Raw genomic sequence first — 20,077 nt, forward strand, 5'->3', positions numbered from 1 at the left:
AACACTGATTTCTCATTTTTAACTGTCTCACCTTCACTTTCCTGAACACCCAAGCTTGATCTAACTTAGTTCATTATAACTAAAATTTAACTGAATAATCACTTTTACTATGGATAAAAGAGGAAAAGAGGTAAAAAGCTAGCTAAAATGACAAGAGAGAGAAATAAAAGGAAATTGAAACTTAAGATTCTAAAATTCCTAGAAAACCACAGGCATAATACTAACTTTTCCTTTGCCCCAAATTCTCCTACCAGACAATCAGGAGAGAAGCACCAGAAATGCTCAGCCACGACACTCTGAAGCTTCTCAGATTCTTCAGAATGGTAGCAGCAGCTCAAGAAAAAGCAGTCTCAGAGCAGGGGGGGAAGGTACCTTGTGGACCAGTAGGAAATTACATCCGGATGTTCACAAGGAAACAGTATTGGGTTTCTCTCATGCTAGATAGCAGTATGGGAGGGGTCATAACTATTCCAAAGCTCCCCAAGGCTCTTACTGTTCTAGAACTGTAGCCAAAGTCTTCCCAGGACTGAATGTGATCACTACTGAAAATGTTTTGCAGCTCAGCAGCTGTCCTGAAAGCAAATGTGGGCTACTACTAAAAGGACGTTCCTTAAAAGCATAAAGTTCACTATGTACTTGAAAATACTACCACACCTCCTTCTCAGGGATGAATCTGCTTGGTCCGTGTCCCAGTGGTCTAGGAATTCTTATTCCAAGTTCCTAGAAGAGAAAATTACACCACCTCAGCATTTAGTTATAAACAACTTTTTAGCTGTGGTTGCAAGACAGAAGAGAGTTCTCCATTCAGAGCTGGGCTTATTTGGGTACTTGTGGTACTCTTACACAGGCACTTTTACTAGTACTGTTTGTACAAATGCAGATCATTTTTTTATACAAGTGCTTTATAATTAGCTGTGCTTGTTTACAGCGCACTGCCCCACTCCAGCAACAAAAAGTTCAACAACAAAGGCCCTGTCAAGTGAAGAAAACACATACAAATTTATATGCACATGCATACACACACACATACACACACAAACACACTACAGCCTGGTTCACAGAAAATTCTGCATAAAGCATATTTTGGCAGGGTGTCCAGGACAAGGAGTTCAGAACATGCCGGCTGCCGTGTGGTTATGCCACTGATACAAAACGAGGCTGCTGTGTGTGTGCACATCCGCAGTACACCAGCACACAACACTCTGTGCATCTGTCAGGAAATGAAACAGCTGTAACCCTAATCAGATTTCTTTTTCCCAACCTCAAAGAGCACTCAAACTGCTGAAAGTACCTGATCTACATTTGCATCTGCTTTCTTTTCAAGACAGGATAAAAAGCTATTCACATTTGGAGGGAAGGAGGGAGGGGATTTTGCTCAATCAGAACAGCAGCAGCCACGTCTTTGCGCACACTTCTGTGGACGTGTTACCTTACAGGTAAGGGGGAGGTTGGATACCCCCTGGCAGTTCACTCCTTGTCCTCGCCCTCAGCTAGATGAAGTTTACTGACTGGCCTACAGCACTCTGGGCCCTTTGTGCAGCCAAGAAGCAAATGCCTAAAAGACTTGGATGCATTTGTGCCCTGCCTGTTACACCGTTCCCTTTGGAAGGGTGGGAGCCATATATTCAAGGGCAGTCTCTGTGTTTAGAACAGAGCAGCCCTCAGAGAAGGCACAGCAGGGTCCAGGGGGCACATACCAAAGCAGGACATGGCCTCACCACACACATTCACACATGCCCACCTCCCCATTGCTCCAGAGGCTCCCTCCGTCACGTGTGCAGCATTTGTTGCAAACCAGCTCTCCTGAGGGGATTACTCCCCAGCAAGCAGCTTGGCTTCCCCAGAAAAGATGGGAGCCCTGCCACCCAGACCAGCTTCCTGCAGGGCAGCTGATGACATGGCACTCTTACAGATGGAGGGAGACCTGGGATTAATGCAAAGGATGGAGCTGAGTGCTAAACACTAGGCTATACATAAACTAATGGTTTGGTCTCCTTATCTGTTCCCTCTTTCCCAATCATCTTTGAGAATATATCCATTGCCTCCATTCCATAGCTCAAACCATCCATTTTGTGATGATATCAACTCCATCCAGGTTCTCAAGCGGATTTTGATGAATAAATAACCATACACTGAGCCAGTTCAGGCCACACAGAGCAGAGGGGCATCTTCAGCTGGTTTAGGCCTCAAGAGTAGATGAAGCCCCCAAAACTTCCTGCCAAATGCAGTTTTTAACTTTGCTACATTTTCCCCACATAAATAAAGGCTGTTATAAACATGAGATGCTGGTTGCACTCACTTCTGCACTCTTTCTGTCTTTAGCTGAGGTTTCTATTTGCATGAGTTCAGTGTACGAAAGCAATTTTATTAATCAGTTACCATTCCCTGAATTTTCCCCTAAGATTAAAAACCAGCTTCAGAGCCAGAAACAATCAGTACAGGTCTAAGTGGCAACCATCAAACTCTTCAGACTCTGACAGTCTCCTTAAATCCTAAGTCAGATGTCTTAATTTCTCAAGTCTTATTTGGATGAAGTAAGATCAAAGGGCAGCTCTCTACTAGTAGTCTTTTCACTTTTTCTCTGCAATACAGCTTTTTCCTGCTGAGGGTCCCGACATTCACAAGCAAATTTTCCCTGTCAGCCAAGTAACATCACTTGTGGGATGGAATTTATTGCCACCTCTTCTCAATGCGCTAGCAGAGCTTCTTATTTCAGCTACAACTACACTAGCAAATTAGAGAAACATCTTACATCTAAATGACAGCAAGCAAAAAAAGTTTGTAAGCATCATTTAAATTAGCAGCCTGTAAGCAGCATTTCATTTAGCAGATGTCTGCAGGTGTCTGCCAAATCAAGCACTCCAAGAAAAATACCTTGAAGTTTAATTCTTGAACAACTATGTTTCAGTCTTTCCCTTTCCCAGAACAGTAGGAGGAAGAAAAAAAACTCCAAAATTTAAGAACCTGAGATGAGCAGGCTGCTAACATATTTTGCCTGGCAATATAAAATACATCACTATCAACACACTTCAGTTTTTTAAAGCAGAGGTCAAACTTACGATTACACTGCACATAACAGGTTACACATTACTTAACTCACCAACCACTCTCTGCAAAGTGACTTAAGAGGTTTTTTAAGGATTAAATAAGTTGCTTTGTTTTCACTGAGGAGAGGGAGCATCCCCCTGATTGATATCATGGCACCAACCCAGTCCTTGAGAAGCCTGGGTTCAAGTCTCTATTCTGACAGAGAAGCTGCAAAGGGCTTGTGAAGATGACCCTGTTTCCCATCTGCAAAAGGGGGGTTTGTCTCAGAACATGCTGAGAACAGAAGCAGCTTGTCATAAGGTGCATGCTTAAACACAGTCATGAGACTTGTGTAAAATCTGACCCGTTAGAAGTCTTTTGAAAACTTTTATTCTTCAGTTAAAAGCTATGGCAAACCTTTTATACTGCCTTCCCCTCTTTTTCGGAACTAGCATTTAATAAAGTTCTAGTACTTCAGAAATAGCAGGGGTGCTCCCAGTATATCAACATTTCAAATACTATATAGATAACACAGTAATAATTCTCAAAACAGTCCTAGTGAATCTTCCCTTCATTTTAAACATATTTCTATGCTCCACAATACCCTTCACTAAGCATCCATCTTCCAAAATACACTCAACTCAAGGAGTACCACTCTCCTTCCCTTTCAAAGGCAAGACCTGCATCCTGACCAGACACATCACATCTCTCTCCTGCACCTTCCTCCTCAAGCTCCACCTCACCTGGAGCACCAACAAGCACTTGGTAAAGCGGTCAAGGCCAGGACGAGCAGCAGTTGGAAAAAAACTATAATTATTTTGGTTATTACAAAAGTATAAGCAACTTTCATGAGATTCCAGACCACTGAGTTGCACACCAAAGTGACCTACTTAGTGACGTGTTCTCTGCATCAAACTTCTCCCAGCTCCTTTCCTCCTGTTTGTCAACCTCACCACAACACTTTCATTCAGTTTAGAAACTCTGCAGCTGAATAGAGATCCAAGCTCAGCAGAAAGCCAACCACAACTGAGGCTTTAGGTGCAAATAAATAATAATAACAATAATAATAAATAATAATGATGATGCTGCATCAGAGGCACTCCATCTTCAAAGCCAGACCATAAAACTCAGGTTTCTGCAAAGCTGAGGACCAAGGGTGGAACAGATTTCACTTCCAACACCCAGAAACTCAAGCTAATGGAGGGAGGTGGGCCTTGCCTGGTGGCAATCCACTCCACTGCTCACCTGCCATATAAATGCTGTATTGCTATGTTGGCAGAGACAACCCTGAAAATCCCAGAAAAGCCTCCTCTTTCCCCTTATGTAACGTAATTTGTATTTCTCTACAGCCACTATTATTATTTCTATGGGAACTATGTTCAACAGGAACCTGGTGAAGTTCATCATCATCATCACCATATCATCTGAGGAACTCATCTCGTGTTTAGAAAATGCAAGATTCCTGCGAGGTAGGACAAGTGATCTCCCACTGAGGGAAAAAAAAAAAACCCTGAGAAACAGAAAAGCTACACATGTTACAGAAACTGCTACAGAAGACTGGTGGCTTGAGCTCCAGTCACGGGGTAATGCTGTAACCAGCAGACTGAGGGCCTTTTCAGACACTTCTCAGCCAGGAAATGTCTTATGCAAATTCACACCAAGAAACAGCTCTTCAGACTGAGACAGAAAAGTTAATGAGACAAGTCTGCAAACTTAATTACATACTTCCCAGTTACCATTCTCTTTTACCAGTCTGGCCTAGTTAGCACATCCAACTCCACAAGGACAACCAGACCAAAAATCTGTACTGCATGCACATACATGCTCGGAGAAGACCACTCTAAAGCCTCCAACACATATAAATTCACACAACTGACAGCTTTTCTGTATCTTACGACTGTCAATCAAGTCCACTTTTTACTAACTTTTTAAAGTGTCTTGACAGGAAGAGCATTCCTATCAAATTTAAGTAAAAGCTTGAGATGGAAAATTGAACAGAAGAGGTTTATAAATATTTAAAAGTACAACACACATTACCTCTGCTAGTAATAGGACATCACCTGCTTTGGCTCTGTCTCTTAAAAATGTAAGTGAAGAAAATAAAAAGTCACAGTCTAAGCAGATATTCGGTATCAGAAATTTCACCTAGAAAAGCACCTTCTGCAGCAGAGCTAAGCTACAACCCAAGTCGCAAGGCCTCTGGAACAGGAACGGCTACCAAACCTTAGCTGCAGTTCTCCTTCCACAGGGTTCCTAAATGCTTTTTCAGCAACCCTGTTGCTCCCTCACTACTGGTTCCTTGCAGCTAGAGGTCTGTCTCTTACCACAAAACCTCTCCCAAAACTCAATGATAGTTTTGTCTGATGAGTTTGGGGACTGTTACCAAACTGCTAATTTTCAGTCATCCAGGATTCATGAGCTGAGCGCTAGCTATGACCCACAATGCTCAGACTGCTTCCCGGGTGTTAGCAAAGTGAGTCATTTTGCTCCCCTCAAGTATAGTCAGTACCACTGTCAAATGTTACATCTCACAGGGAGACTTATTTACATACTTATTTAGGCCTTCTCTAAATGGCAAAGATAACATTTTATCATAGACAAGCCATAGGCAAAATAAAATTGTAATTATCAATTTACTTCACTAAATCACATTTGGATAAACGTTTTTTATCTGAATTATCTGTGTCCTGATTAAGCACTAAAAGCTGCTAGATTCAAATTCAAAAAATTATATAAAAATCACACCCCATAATACAATATAAAATAATCTAAAGTAAGGAAACAGAGAAGGGAAATGAGTTTGAGGTGATTTTTTTTGGAGGTAACATTTTCCTAGAAAACCAGTCATCATTTTATGTAATCTAAGCGCATTTCTACACAAGCTTAGGGTTCAGAAAGGCAGAATGAGCTGTGGGTTAAAAACTCTTCAACACAATCTCCTAAGAGAATTAATTCCTCCAATGTGCCAGTGCTGAAAATTCAGCATAGTAAACTACAAAATGGATTTGAGGCATGAGCATTAAAAATACCCATTTAAGGCTTTATAAGCTTATAGGATGAAATGCCCCTAAGCATCTAAGTGTCCAAGAAGGTTGTGCTGCATTTCCAAGAGAGACTTTGGCACTTACCAGCCTAAGAGGCTTCATGCTGCTGCTGCTGCTGCTGCTGCTTCACCCACTGTGTCTGGTTCCTACTTCCCCTTTAAAGGTCACTGACAGCAAAACCTCACTGGTGGTGACACTGATAGGCTACAAATGGAGTTTCCTTGTTTAGGACCTTAACAACAAGAACTGGCACAACTGGCCCCACAGGACAAGTTGTCACCAAGCTGATACATACTCAGCCTAAAAGCTGTATTTTCAGTTCTGCAAAATGCAGTAACTACTGTAGTTTCATATCAGATGGAGAGCTTCTGGAAAGGAAGGGATTAAGAAACAAAGAGAAGTGATTAAATATGTTTCTTTTCTTACAAACACACACACACAAAACACCCCACAAATTTTACACCTTTTCTAAATGTGGGCCTATGCAGAACTGGCAGTTTTTCCTATTTTATTCATTTACCTAATCCTGAAGTAACTGCAATTGTTGTGGCTTTCTCAAACCAACCATTATTCACATTACAATGACAGGAAAAAAATTACCCCAGAAATGTTCACGTACTCTAAATTTCTGCAGTGGATCCATTTGCTGGGCATCTGAGACTGTCGTTCAGCTGAAGCACCAGACATGTCTCCACTTGTACAGATTTAAAGAACTGAGAACAAGTACTCCCCCTCTGTTACAAAGCACTTTGTTCCACAGACCTACCACTCTTCACTGTAATTAGAGCATGGCAAATGCTGAACTGTTTCTATTTCACACAGAATATATTATTCCTATATGAATTTAAAGACTTAAACTACATTAATTTCAATATCAGTAAGTGTACTTTCTCTGAATGTCTCCAAGTCCATTGAAATTTCTGATTTTAAAAACATCCTCATCTAGTTTACATGACTTGATTCAAGACAGAAATCAAGGCAAGTGAGTGTGTCCCCAAGGTCACACACCTTGTTCACAACAGGAGGAATAAAAGCAAAGCCCAGACTACTCTGTCTCCAGCTCTAACACCTCTTCTCTGGTCATCTTCTAGATCTGAGTAGTACAAACAGGTCCAACTGGAGTAGTCTCAAGGCATCCTATTCTTCCTCAGTAACAGCTCTTCCTAAAGTGGTTTTGTGACACAACTGCCTAGAGTCCACAACCCAATTTACTTTTGATATGAGCTCACTGAAACTGAGGTTGAATTTCACTGATTAATGCCCAGCTTTTCTATCTGGCACTTCTGTAATGTGTACAATGAAACAGAAAGATTAAAGAGCAAAGGATTTGAAATGAATGTCTGCAATTTCCCTGCTGTAAACACTGTTTAAATACCAATAAATTGGTGACACAGGAGGAAACAAGTTTAAATGTGATACTTAGTGTTTGCATTGCACAGAGGGTATTGCTGGATTGTGTCAAAGCAATATGTATGTATCCATATGTACCAACGAGTTACTAGATCAGTGCAAATCAGAAAAATTCAAAACAAGTTCTGTGGCAACCTGCAGTGGTTTTGAGGATTTAAAAATTTCCTTTAAAAGAAAAAATCCTAATGTGGTGACACTAAGACATTTACAAGAGAGATCTAAAACAGCAGGTTTATTCCTGCCCACAATAATGCTCTGGACTTGCACTTGTTTACAATTACAGCAAGCTCTCCCCCATCAGCACTACAAGGACTAGCCTTACTGTTTCAAAAGGATAATCCAAGTCTGTGCAAGAACGAAATAAATACCGGGCAATTCCGAGGCATAAAACCACCTAGGTGAACCTGAAAACCCACAGGAGACACCCTGCCACCACACACACAAGCGGTACACAGCCCTTGTGGGACCAGGGGCGATGGGCAGGATAACGACAGGATCTGCACAGTCACCTCAGGCAGCAGCTGGTTATCCCGCAGCTAGTCAGGACCCGCGAACGACACCCTCCAAGAGAGGCGCCCGCAGGGCAGGGCTGCTCCTGCCTTCCCGGCCCCGCGGCTGAGCCGCAGGGAGCTGCTCGGGCCCCCGCCCCTCCCTCCAGCAGGGATTTCTCCGGGGGATGCGCCCGGGGAGCGAGACCCCCACCCCTGGGGAGGCGCAGCCCCGCGGGGACCAGGCGTAGGGACACCCCCGGCCCCTCGCCACCCGCGAGTACCTGGTGCTGGCGGCCCGGCGCTGCAGGGCTCGGCCCCGGCTCGCTGCTCTGCGGCCCCGCTGCGGCTCTGCCGCGGCACCGCCGGGCCGGGGCGGCACCGAGCCCCGTCCCGCCCCTCGCCCGCCCTGCCTGGCAGGGGCGGAGCGGCCGCCGGGCACCAGCCGCTCGCTGCGGCCCCACGGCGGCTCCCGCTCCCCGGGAATGCCAGCAAGCGCCCCGGGCAGGGGGATAAGAGGCAGCGGCCCCCAACCCACCCCCGGCCCGGGAGGGGTGCCCCGAGCTCCGGCCCCCTCGGCTCCGCTCCGCTCCGCTCTCCTCCCCGGCACAGAGACGCTCTTTGGACAACGCTTTTCCCAGTTCCTTATGCAAGAGTTTCTACCTTCTCTTTAAGCAACAAAATAATTACGGCTTTTAAACCGAGAAATCGCAGGAGGTTCACATTTTGCAGATATTTGTGTGACTAAGTGCCTGCTGCTGCTGCAGAAATCTGGCCTCCTGCCTATTCCCAAGATCATAACAGTCCTGGGCAAACATATGTTTTGCAATCGCATCAGCAAAACACTCGGCTTTTGTTTGCAGGAGGCTGTGCTTCGCCTGCCGACCCCCCAGGGCTGTAAACTCTGCCAGATGCCTTGCATCTCCCACCTCTTTTGGTCTGCGATTTTATGGAATCCATTATTTCAAAAGAAACAAGTCTCTGAGCAGGCCCACATGATTTTTTTTTTCTTTCACAGCAATATAAAATTTATAATGTTACATTCTGTTACATCATTTTCCTTCAAATATTTTGAATTAAAATAAAATACGATATACCCCAAGAGGATAACTTCTGTTGCAGTTTTGATGGGAGGAGGGCCAGGACAGCTCTGAATCCCCTAACATACCTACCTGGAGGAAGAAGGATTCTGCCTACAATTCAGGCTGCTCGGTTTTGAGACCTAGCAAGCTAGATAACAACCAAGCAGGGAAATTCCGTGCCACTGAACTTTACACTTCTGTTAAACGTAAAACTGAAAAATTGCTCACAGGCTGTTCCTGTTATGGGTGTACAAACCTTGCAGCTAAGTGCAGAAAACACTGAGGACAGTGCTGTCAGGGGAATGTGACGCAAGGCAGCAGTTCTGCACATCTCTAATTCAAGAGCTTTAAAGGCTTCCTTTCCTCTACACCTTTCAAATACCACCACCTCTCTGGGCTATGCTATTAACTCTGAAAAGCCAAGGGATACTCTACTGCTGAAGGCTTAGCAGCAGTTATAAGGTTAAATTACCTAGAGATGCCCAGGTACCACAGCTCTTTCCTTTCTTGGGGCCTTGGCTTGAAGCTGATAAGTTTCTCCAGAAGAAATGGAGTGTGATTCCTACCTTACTTGCACTTCGTGAAACGCTCGACAGAAGCATGGAGAAAGAAGAATGCAATAATGGCAAGGAAGGTTGCATTTTGTGACCTAAAAAAATAAACTAATTCCCACTGGTTACTTCCTTACTTCAGGCCAAATCATAACAAAAAGAAGGGATGGGCTCCTCTTTCAACACAGGAAAAGAACTGGTTTGCACTCAGAAAAACTGTTGAAAAGGAGAGGAATTACCTGAAAGGTGAAATGCAAGGAGATGCCTCACCATAAGGAGTCTCCCTGAATGACAGGTGAATGGTCATCCCCTTCAATGAATTTGTTAAGACCCTCAGAAGAAGGGGTGAGGGGAGGAAGGGCAGCACTCCCTCACTTCCAAAGTGGTTTTGCCCCACTGTGGTCAATTGCCCTGCCTGGGTATTTGCCTGTTTATATTAACAGTTGTTCCTATACAAAGAACCTTGGCAGATACAGATTCTTCTCGGACATCATCCAAGGGAAATTCTCTCTCTTTAAACAACCAGCTCAACAACAGAAGGTCGGAAATTATATAGTGTCCTTTGCTTTCTCTATCAGGATAGATGGAGGCAGTGACAGCATGTCAGAAAAACTGTGTACAAAGGGGAAGAGGAAGTTGCACAGCCACAGCAAACAAATAATAATGGACTTAAAAGCTCTCCCATATGGCCTGAGTACATAAGCTCTGCTCAGGCCCCAGGTATGTCTCTGACTTAGCAGAATCCCATCACTCCAGCCTGATGCAAGCCCTTTCTCCACTCCAGCCCTCATGTGAGTACTTCCAAAGTGCAACTCCTCCAAATTAAAGAGCACACACAAACCTGAGCCACCTGCTCATCTCATCTATAAACCAGTACACAACTGCCGACTGAAATTATTTCTATTTGGGAGCTGGTAAGACAAAATACATGAGCAATTTCATCAGCGAATATGGTTTGAGACTGGCATAGAGCTCATCTGGGTACTAACGAGTGCAAACCACAGCACAGCTGGAGGACATGGGGACAGATCTATGGTACGGTTTGTATAACTGGAGCGTTCCCCTGGGGAAACACAACAGTATGTTTGACCCTGTATCGATGCAAGTAAACAGCGATCTAACGAAATGCTCCTAAGGGAAAACACAGCAACAGATGTTTAACATGAAAATATCGATAGGTACCCAGTTTCCTTTCACCCAGAATTAGCTCATGAGAGATACTCAAAACAAATACCACCTAAAGCATGGAAGCATACTCCTTCATAGCAAGCACTTCCATAAAAGTTGCTTGTATAAAAGAGTGGCATTTAACCTCTGTGCACTCTAAGTCATCAGAAATGAAATTTTCCCTTATTGCTACAGTTAAAAGAAATGTCTTGGGGAACCTAAAAGGAGACCAACCAGCTACAGTGTGAAAAGCCTGATCCTGCAAACACATATGCCTGCACTTGGCTGCTGTAACTTGGAACAGTTCTGTTTCAGTCCAATAGGGAAACTTTTTTGAGTCAAGTTCAGCACAAAGAGATGACTCTAAAAACTGGCAAACCAAAATCTTAAATTCTTTCCACAGAAAAGCTATCCAAGCTGGAACACTTGAAACACCTGTTACTGCAGTGCTCATAGATATCAAACTAATATTTTGGAGGATGATCAGATGATTCTTTCCCAGGAACGTTTGCAAATAAAACCAAACAATTCTTTGGGGCTCTGAGCGACCTGATTTGTTTTAGCTCCACCTAATGAAGCCTTAATGAAGTCACCAGGTGTTTCAGCAATGAATAAGCAGCCCCACACCGGCTGCTCTGAACATTTCCTTGTGCAGTCCTCTTGTTCCTCACTGTCTGCAGCCACTACCCTTTCAAATGTATCTATTAATCTCTTCTATCCCTTTATTATACACTTGTTATTTCTAAAACAGCGAAAATCTTCATCATGATAATGATACGGCACAGCAATCAAGCCATTCATTACAATGACGAAAGAATTTAAATAGGTATCATCCTAGCATGCAAGTTAAGAAAAAAATGGTCAGTATTTCAAAGCATTCTCCTTCATTTAAACTTAATATGATGGTAATTCTTCAAAAATATCATTCTATTATTAGAAATGGTACACAATTCTAGGGAGGAGACTAAACTGTATTCTTCCTACAGTCTAAATTGTTGCTGTATGCGTTAGATAGGAGCAGCCCCTTAGGAATGTCATTGCACCTGATACCTTTATAATAATAACAAAAACAAGTTGTTCAGTAGAGTGGAGAGCTGACAATTGGCCACATCAGGAGATGAGTCTAGACCAATATACAGAAGCTTTCCTTTTGTAGTCTTTAGGATTGTAAAGCTGGCTAAGACTGAACATTTTACCATATTCAGACATTATATTTATTGTCTTTTCTTTGAACATTATCTATCCTTGAAATGCTATTTTTCTATTACTGGATCTTTCTTACATTCTGCTTTCTTAATGGCCACATCTTCAGCTTTAACAGGCAAATGACCTGTTAAATCAGGCCATTTCTAGTCCACTGTATTCTCCACCAAAGACACACCATCTTTTTTCTCAGAGGCTGTGAGACTTGGTTGTTTCACCTAAGCTTTTCTCACAGCTACTGACTTTAACTCACTGACTTGCAAGAACTCCAGTGACTTCATTTGTTCCCTGAACTATTTGGTTCATCACTTAGGACTCTTACTCCCCCCAGAGAGTCACTTTTCTGGTGATTTCTGCCTGTAATATTTCTACAGCTCACCCACCTCTAAATCACAAGTTGTTTGTTTTTAATGTCACCAAGGCTTGTCCAAATTTAACATTTCCTTCATCAGTTATTAGGTAGCAGAAGTACAAAGTTTATTTCAGGGAGCTCTAAGAAGTTGAGATCTCGAGATTATGCATGCTTTGGCAAGGACATGAAAACAGAAGTATGGTTTCTAAGACTACTGCAAATAGGTAGATTAAAGATGCATATCTAAAGCTTAGAAGATTGAAAGAATGTTTTACCAGATTATTCTTCCCTCTTTTTATGAGGGTATGCAGCTCCTCCTAGGCTGATAAACAGCAGCTGAACTATAAAAGTTGTTTGTCTGGCTAGCTGTGGGTTCTTCTAATACTGATTCTGAGGTGGCTTTACACTCCTGCACCACACAAGAATACTATGGTTAAAAACTCCCTCCAGACCCAGCTCTCCCAAAATCAAAGTCCATATCAGGTAGTTTCAAAGCTGACCTTGGTAACTCACAGGTAACTTCTGATCTTTTGGTGGCTAGAGGGTGTATAGGGAGGGGATCAGCTGTCCAGCTGATTGTCACACCCTGGGGAATGGAACATCTGTGGGCTGCCAGTTACTCCACAGTCTCTCAGTACTAAACAAGCATTAAGGTTAAACAATACTAGTTTAACTTTAATAAAAGAGTGAATTTGGAGTTGAGTCAAGAAAAATAAAATTTAACAAAGCTCACAGCTGTCTAGAACTGGTTTGACCTAAAGAGGTCTCCTCTCTTTCCTTTAGTTAGCGAACTTCCAGGTCATGCCAATGCCCAAGACATTTTTCACAGCTCCTTGAAGCTGAGATCCATGCTACCATCTTATACTCCAGTCCTTTCTCCCCAAAATGAATACTAAAAATGGATGAATATCCTGTCTTCACTGGGTGAAAATACACCCTTGGAAACTTCCTGCAACTCCTAGTCCTCATGACTGATTCAGTGAAGAGCAATGAAACAATGCAGTACCTTACTTGCTATGCTGCCTGGAATGCTGTCTGACCCTGCTTCACCACTATCATGTAAAGATGCAGTTGTGGAAGGCCTGTCCTGCACAGATGGAGGCGGCCTTATCACTCAGTGGGCAATCAACTGCAAACAAACCTTTTACACAATGCAAACATATGTCCTCAAAGCAAGGGAAGGCCAGCTGAATCATCTCCGTGAGTTTAAAGCTTCTGAGTTGTTTTTTTTAACTGCATTTGACCTCAGAAATAGTCTTTATATGAAAAGAGAAGTAAAAACAGTGAAATGCATCTCACTATTAGCTTCTGACAGAAATCAGACACAACAGCAAACACATGAGGGAAAAAAAATGCCTGTAGGAGTACTGAAGTGTTACACTTGGCTTTACTGGAATTAGTGTTACCATGAGAGCAAGTGATCCAGAGTTGCACTGCTGTGCAGTTACAGCGAGTGTGCAGGAAATCCTGTGAAAAAGTTGCAATTAAAACCTGATTTCATATTCTGAAACATACAGACATGCAACCCAGAAGCTCATCTCATCAGAAGCTTTTTGCCATCTTTACCTTTAGGGGCTCAGGTGTGTTTCTAGAAAATTGCTTGCTACTCTGACCTGAGGCTCATGCCTGACTTGATTCTGCAGATACAACAAACAAAAAGCTTATTTCTGCAGAGCCTTCACCAAGGAACAAACTAGCAACTTATAAAATGCTTTGTCAGGCTTCAAGTCAACCCTTAATCTCACATATATCCAGACTGCAGTCAAAAACTAAGTGATTTTTTGTGGGGTTTCCTTTTGGGGTGGGGGGGCTGGGGGGTGTGTGGGGGGGAGATATTTAATGAATTCAATGTTTTCCCCACAAAAAGACAAGTAAGAAGAATGGACTGTGACAAAAGCATGTCATGTCATTTAGTGCACTTCAAGATGACTCTCAGCTATTTATCTGTAGCTCAATTGTTACAATGAGATAAGTTAAATAGTACTAAACTAATACAGGAATTACTGCTAGAGATTCAGGAACCCTTATGTTAGTAACTGCAGTTTGGGGAACTGTTTTGTGGCTTTCTTTGTACACTTGCCACTTACAGGCACATGCTTAGAGTGCCTCAGAGCAGCAGACAATAAAAAAAAAAAAAAAAAGAAGAGTCAGTTCTTTTATTTCCAGTTTTCACAGTCTAGCTGTGACCCACATAATACACATTATTTTTCCGAGTCTGGAAGTTTTGGAAAACCATCAAAGTTTTTTATTAGGAAAAAAATCCAAATATCTATAACACTGTATTCCCCTTGCACTGTCTGTAATGACTAACTTGACAGTTGCAAGTTCCTCAATACTGAATCTCTCACCATATTTACCTAATATATAAAGACAAGTACAATATTATCATATAGGATTTATCAACTCCTTTAGAACATTGTCTCGGCAAAAAGTTAAGTACAAAAGCAAGTAGCATCATCCTAGAAGAGTAATTCAAATCACTGATTTAGTGATGGCCATTAGGAAAACAGATTATCTTCTAGTTCAACATCTGATTGTTATAAGTTAAGGTGATAACACCAGATTCATCATTTTCATACCAGATCTGTTTCTTTTTGCTTTTATACTCAAAACCAAACCCATTAAGACCTCTGCTTGAGGAGAATCATGAAAAAACATTACCTAGATGAATCATGTATTACTTATCATTTTTGGCAATTATTATTGTTTAAATTCAGGCAGCACTGTATTTTTCATTCTTCCCCTTTTGAGAAGATGACATGGCTAAGATTTTTGACACAAACCATTTTATTGCCCTTTGCTTTCTAAAACAGAGGAACTGAGAAAAGCACTGATTTCCTCTTGATACAAACCCTAAAAGATCTGGCTTGTCTCCTACTCAGCAATCAATACCCTTTCCTGCAGTGGGTTTTACTATGTTGCCACTTGCAGTTAATCGCTGGTTCTTTTTCTCTCCGTTAAAGTTAAGTTAAAAGGTCACTGACAACACCCGGAAGGTACAGCAGGGAGCAGAAGCCTCCTAGCCCATGAGGAGCCACCCCTGCCCTGTGTCCAGGGACAGCCAACACCTGCTCTGATGAGCCCCAGCAACCTGCAATGCCACTGCCAACACGTGCTTCAAGGACATTGTACACGTGCCCCGTTTAACACAGCACTTCTGCATCCTTCTAAATCCTGGATATCTTCAGAGCTTGGAGAGCTAGCTCCCTCAAGGCCCTTGGGACAAGCTGGCCTGGCATCAAGCTGCCTGTGGGACTATCATCTTACCCTCCTACTGCCACTGCCACCTTGGCACTTTTCCACTGGCCACAGAGGCTTTGGGTCCCTGCAGGACAACTGTAAAGTTGCTGGGAAATTTCTGCAACTGAGCTGCTCGGCATCTGAATAAATCCACATACTTTTCTGGACTTTGTAAAACTGCTGTCTGCAGTGGTAACGTCCAGATCATGGAACTGTTAATACCTTCCCCCACCTACCTTCTCAAAAGCATATTTTCTTGAGGAACTAAGTTAAAACAGTCTTGAAACCAATTCTAGCACTTTCTGTTCAAATACCACTGTGTCTTTTTTTTTTTTTTCTAAGTTAACCACAATATTGGAACTTAGCCTTAAATCCACTGTTTGTAAACAATCATAATTTTACATCAACCACTTGCTGCTGAGAGAAGAAAGGCCACCTACTGTTGTTGGACCACCCTGTCTCCTTATTATACAGCATTTTAAACACTCAATACTGCTGAAGTCCAAGCTACCATTGAAGCTCAATCTATAGCAGTTTTCAAATGTAAAGTAAGTAAAATGTACACATACCATACTAAACACACACATTTTTACTAAGATAGTATTAAAATAGGAGCTTATAGATCTGTTTTACTGGATATGAAGCTATAGCATTCAAACACCCTCTCATTTTATCAGTAAAGCTACAAATCTGTACCTGTCCCTTTGTTTTTCACCAGTGTGACAAATGCCCCCTGGACACTCAGCAGGGATTCTAAGTCAGCAAAACAAGGCAGCAAACGAAAACTCTGGCAGAAATGGAACATATTTCCAGTACCGATTACAATGCAACAATAATCACTGAAGCCTGTAAACTAAAATGCTACCAAAAAACCTCTGGTTCATTTGCTGACTTGCCTATATTACTAACAACAGCAGAGAGGATGCTTTCTCTTTATCAGGATGCGTTTGTCGTATTCCTGAGAAGTCTTCTCTTGAGACAGACTACCATAAAAATAATTTATTATTTTTGTAAACGTAAAGATAAATTTCATAAGAGTAATAAATTATTATTTATAACTTAATGTGTAATGTGACTTGTAAGAAATTTACATGTCCCATCACACTCCTCTGAAGCTGGCAGGGCTGAGGCTAAACCAAGCTTGGATTGTAGCCAACAAGGGCCAGAGGCCAACTCTTTAGAGCTGCAGCAAATATGGAATTACTTGGCAAAGTGTAGGTCTGGAGATGTCAAGGATCACTGCACAATGGCTAAAACAAATAAGAATGGGATGAGTCCAGGAGAAATCATTTTGGTGAGCTTATGTCTGGGGTTCACAAAGAAAACAGTCAGGATCTGCACTAGGATTTGAACCAGTAAAAACTCAGGCATTGGGCTATGGAAAGAAAGAGGACTCCTGAGGATCATCTGTCTAGATTTAAACTTAAGCCTAGTGGGAGTCATTTTGCTAAGGTTAGGTGTTTGTATGTCCACAGCCAGCAGCTGAAGCGTAGAGCTTGCAATAACCAGGATTCAGAAACAGAGGTTCAATTATGGCAAAAGAGAGGGCTCCCTGAGCTCCTTACTGTTTCTAAGAGGCTGATTCTCTGCTCTGTAAGAATAAATAAATAAAACCCCATGTCCTCGAATTCATACTGCAATATCATCTATATTCTTTCTTCCATGTGCAAGGGCTACATCTTCTACAATAAATTCATAGAATATAGATGAATAGAAGAATAATGCAGCATTACACACACAGGCAAGCACTTTCTTAATAGCTGTCCTGCACTAATTATTTTGTTGAAATACAATCAAGACATTGCCAGGAGGGAATGTTTTAAACTGGGGTCACTTGAGACTTCAGGTTGTTTCTGGCAGCACATTGCCCTGGCTGAGGGAAATGGTCTTGTACAAGAAACCAAAATTAATTGTCTGACCACGCCTAAGCTGACCCGAACAGGAAAGAAAGATAACCCCCAAATAAGCTTGTACAGCAAATATGTCAGGAGTGGAGGACTTTGCCCAGTTTCGCATGAAACAGCAACTGGACAAATTCTCCTAACGGCTGTGAACCTTTAACACGGGCTGCTCTGAGGGGCAGAGGGAAGAAGAAGTCAGCTGGAGGCAAGCTGGGGAGCTGGTTCGCAGGGAGAAACTCAGTAAGAGAAATCACAGGATAGGGACCCTACATTTCTGGATGGTAACATGGGCACAGCCCAGGTGGGCACCATACATGTTGTTAACTCAACAAAATTTGAAAACACATGAAATGTAACTGCAGTGCACCCAGAACCATCTATCTCACTGAGCACTACACATATAATAGGTCTGAACCTGCTCCAAACACATCAGACACCTCCGTTATGCATGCAGCATTTTACAGAGACTCTGTAACCAGCTAGCAGAAGCCCTGAATGACCAAATTCCTTTTTTCCCTTGTCTATACAACCTTCCAGGAGGGTAGGGGAGGGCAGGGCAGGGGTGGAAGGGAGAGGAATGTGTGTGGGTAATGACAGCACTATTTATGAAGTCCTAAAAACAGACTAATTCTCTGCATGGGTACTCACTGATGAAAAAAAACAACCCACAACTGCCTGCTCTGCCTCATAACCAGACATTCGCATAAAACAAAACACACATTTAGATTTCTGGCTTAATATTCTTGTCTCTGAATTGTTGCTCTACATATCAACAAATGATCCTTTGTTTTGAGAAAGCCTTACCGGCCACAAGTTTCCCAAGAGAGGGACACGACATCCTCAGGCACTGACAGGCCTGCCTGGTAATAAGTAACCGGCATGTATGGGATAGATGGCACAAATCCAGGGTTGAGTATAGAGGAATCACAAGAATACTGGCCAAGAGAGAGTTTAAGTTAAGAAGGCACGTGGATACAAGAACGACAGAAAGGTACCGGTACTGGACACAGTTATCCTACAACCCTGATATGCTGCCTTGAGTGCCGGCTGGTTGACATTTATGTGGCTATTAAAAAAAAAAGAGAACAATCACAAACAAGTCACTACGCAAAACTTCTTTCTAAAAGTACAGTGCTAAGGAACATTTGGCACAGAGGTGTCCAAGCCAGTCTTAAAGCAATCAGCCTCACATTGAGAGTTACTAGCTAACAATACTAAGTCAACAGTAGCTAAAAACATGTTCAATCCCAAGCACCCAGGGCATGGGAAAGACTGTAGCCTATTTAAAAGTCAGGAATATCATCAAAAGCTGCAGTAGAAACAGAAGTCCCAACTTGGCAAGTACATGCCTTTTCCACTCCTTTTTAGACATACTTTCTTGATGGAAGTTGCCTATTTTGAACCATTTTGCATTTGAGTATCCTACTAAATTCTTAACTGAGCTATGTATGGTTAAAACTTCTTTTACAAAATACAGGAATATAGCAACTGGTTTTTTATGAACAGTTTGTTGACAGAATAGAGCAACAGGACTTACATTATAGTTTTCAAACAGTAAATAAAATCTCTAAAAGCAAATTTATTTTATGTTTTCTGTCAACTAGCAAAGTATCAACTAAATGTTAATGGCATTTGTCCTGCTATTTTGGTCACCATCAGATTTGAAGGAATACAGCTGCATCCATTTTCCCCATATGTTTTATACAAGTGTCTCCCTAAATGTTTTCCTCCACTCATCATACAAAACTTCCACCAACTGTTGGAGAAGCAACGCAACTGCATTTGACACTAATGTGAACTTCCTGATCAGACCATCTACAGCCTTTAGCCCATGTTTCCAGTTGTCTCAGGGGGCAAAGACAGTGGGCAGCTGCTCAGAAAGTCTGTCACTAATAGAGCATTGTGAAAGGAACACGAAGGGAACTGGAGTTGACAAATTAGATTTGAAGATTTTAAGCAAAGTGCCTGAAGAAACAGCACATATTTTCAGTCTGGTAACAACTTGGAACATTACGTAAGTGTACATCACCCTGGATAGCGTACAGTTCCTGGGCAGAAGGGCACTTGATCTCCATGGTTTGCTGCTTACAAACAACAGTTTACATCAAGCAGAGGATCCCATCTTAGGTGCCCTTAAACCAATTTGAAAACTTTTTAAAGTAGTGTTGCAATTATGTGAAATGGTGGGGAAAGACCCAGAAAGAAAGCTTCCAAGGTTTTCAATTAACTTCTAAGTGGCACTTCTAAGAATCAGCACGTCTGTTCCTTACTGTGAAATAATTTTCCAACTGTTTCCTTTGCCCAGTATTTTTTCCAAATGGACTAGTACAGCCAAGTGCAGCTAGGCGACTCAAAAGAGTGCACACTGAAAGACATTTCAGCAGAATCCTGGGTTCATGACCTATTTTCTGTAATAGAAAATCTACTTAAATATGAATCAAATGCAGACATGAGAAATCTTTACATTTACATAATATCAACATATGTGTGTATCTCTCAAGTACCAGTAAGGCTTGTACAACAAGTTCTTCCCTAGCAGGAAGCCCCTTCAAAAAATACAGTCCCGAAATTCAGAACACAAAAGCCAGTTACTGAAGATGCCTAAAAGAGAT

General features: G+C 42.1%; 1 protein-coding gene across 1 annotated transcript in view; it reads right to left on the reverse strand.

The window, feature by feature from the left end:
• SESN1 (sestrin 1) overlaps positions 1–20,077 on the reverse strand; it is an 84,568-nt gene that overhangs the window by 15,906 nt on the left and 48,585 nt on the right. Inside the window, exon 2 of the mRNA XM_017827899.1 lies at positions 655–720. Coding sequence (XP_017683388.1) covers positions 655–720 — 66 coding nt within the window. The remainder of the gene's footprint in view (positions 1–654; positions 721–20,077) is intronic.

The sequence above is a fragment of the Lepidothrix coronata genome, unplaced genomic scaffold (genome assembly GCF_001604755.1).
Source record: "Lepidothrix coronata isolate B3197 unplaced genomic scaffold, Lepidothrix_coronata-1.0 Scaffold5, whole genome shotgun sequence".
Classification (NCBI taxonomy): domain Eukaryota; kingdom Metazoa; phylum Chordata; class Aves; order Passeriformes; family Pipridae; genus Lepidothrix; species Lepidothrix coronata.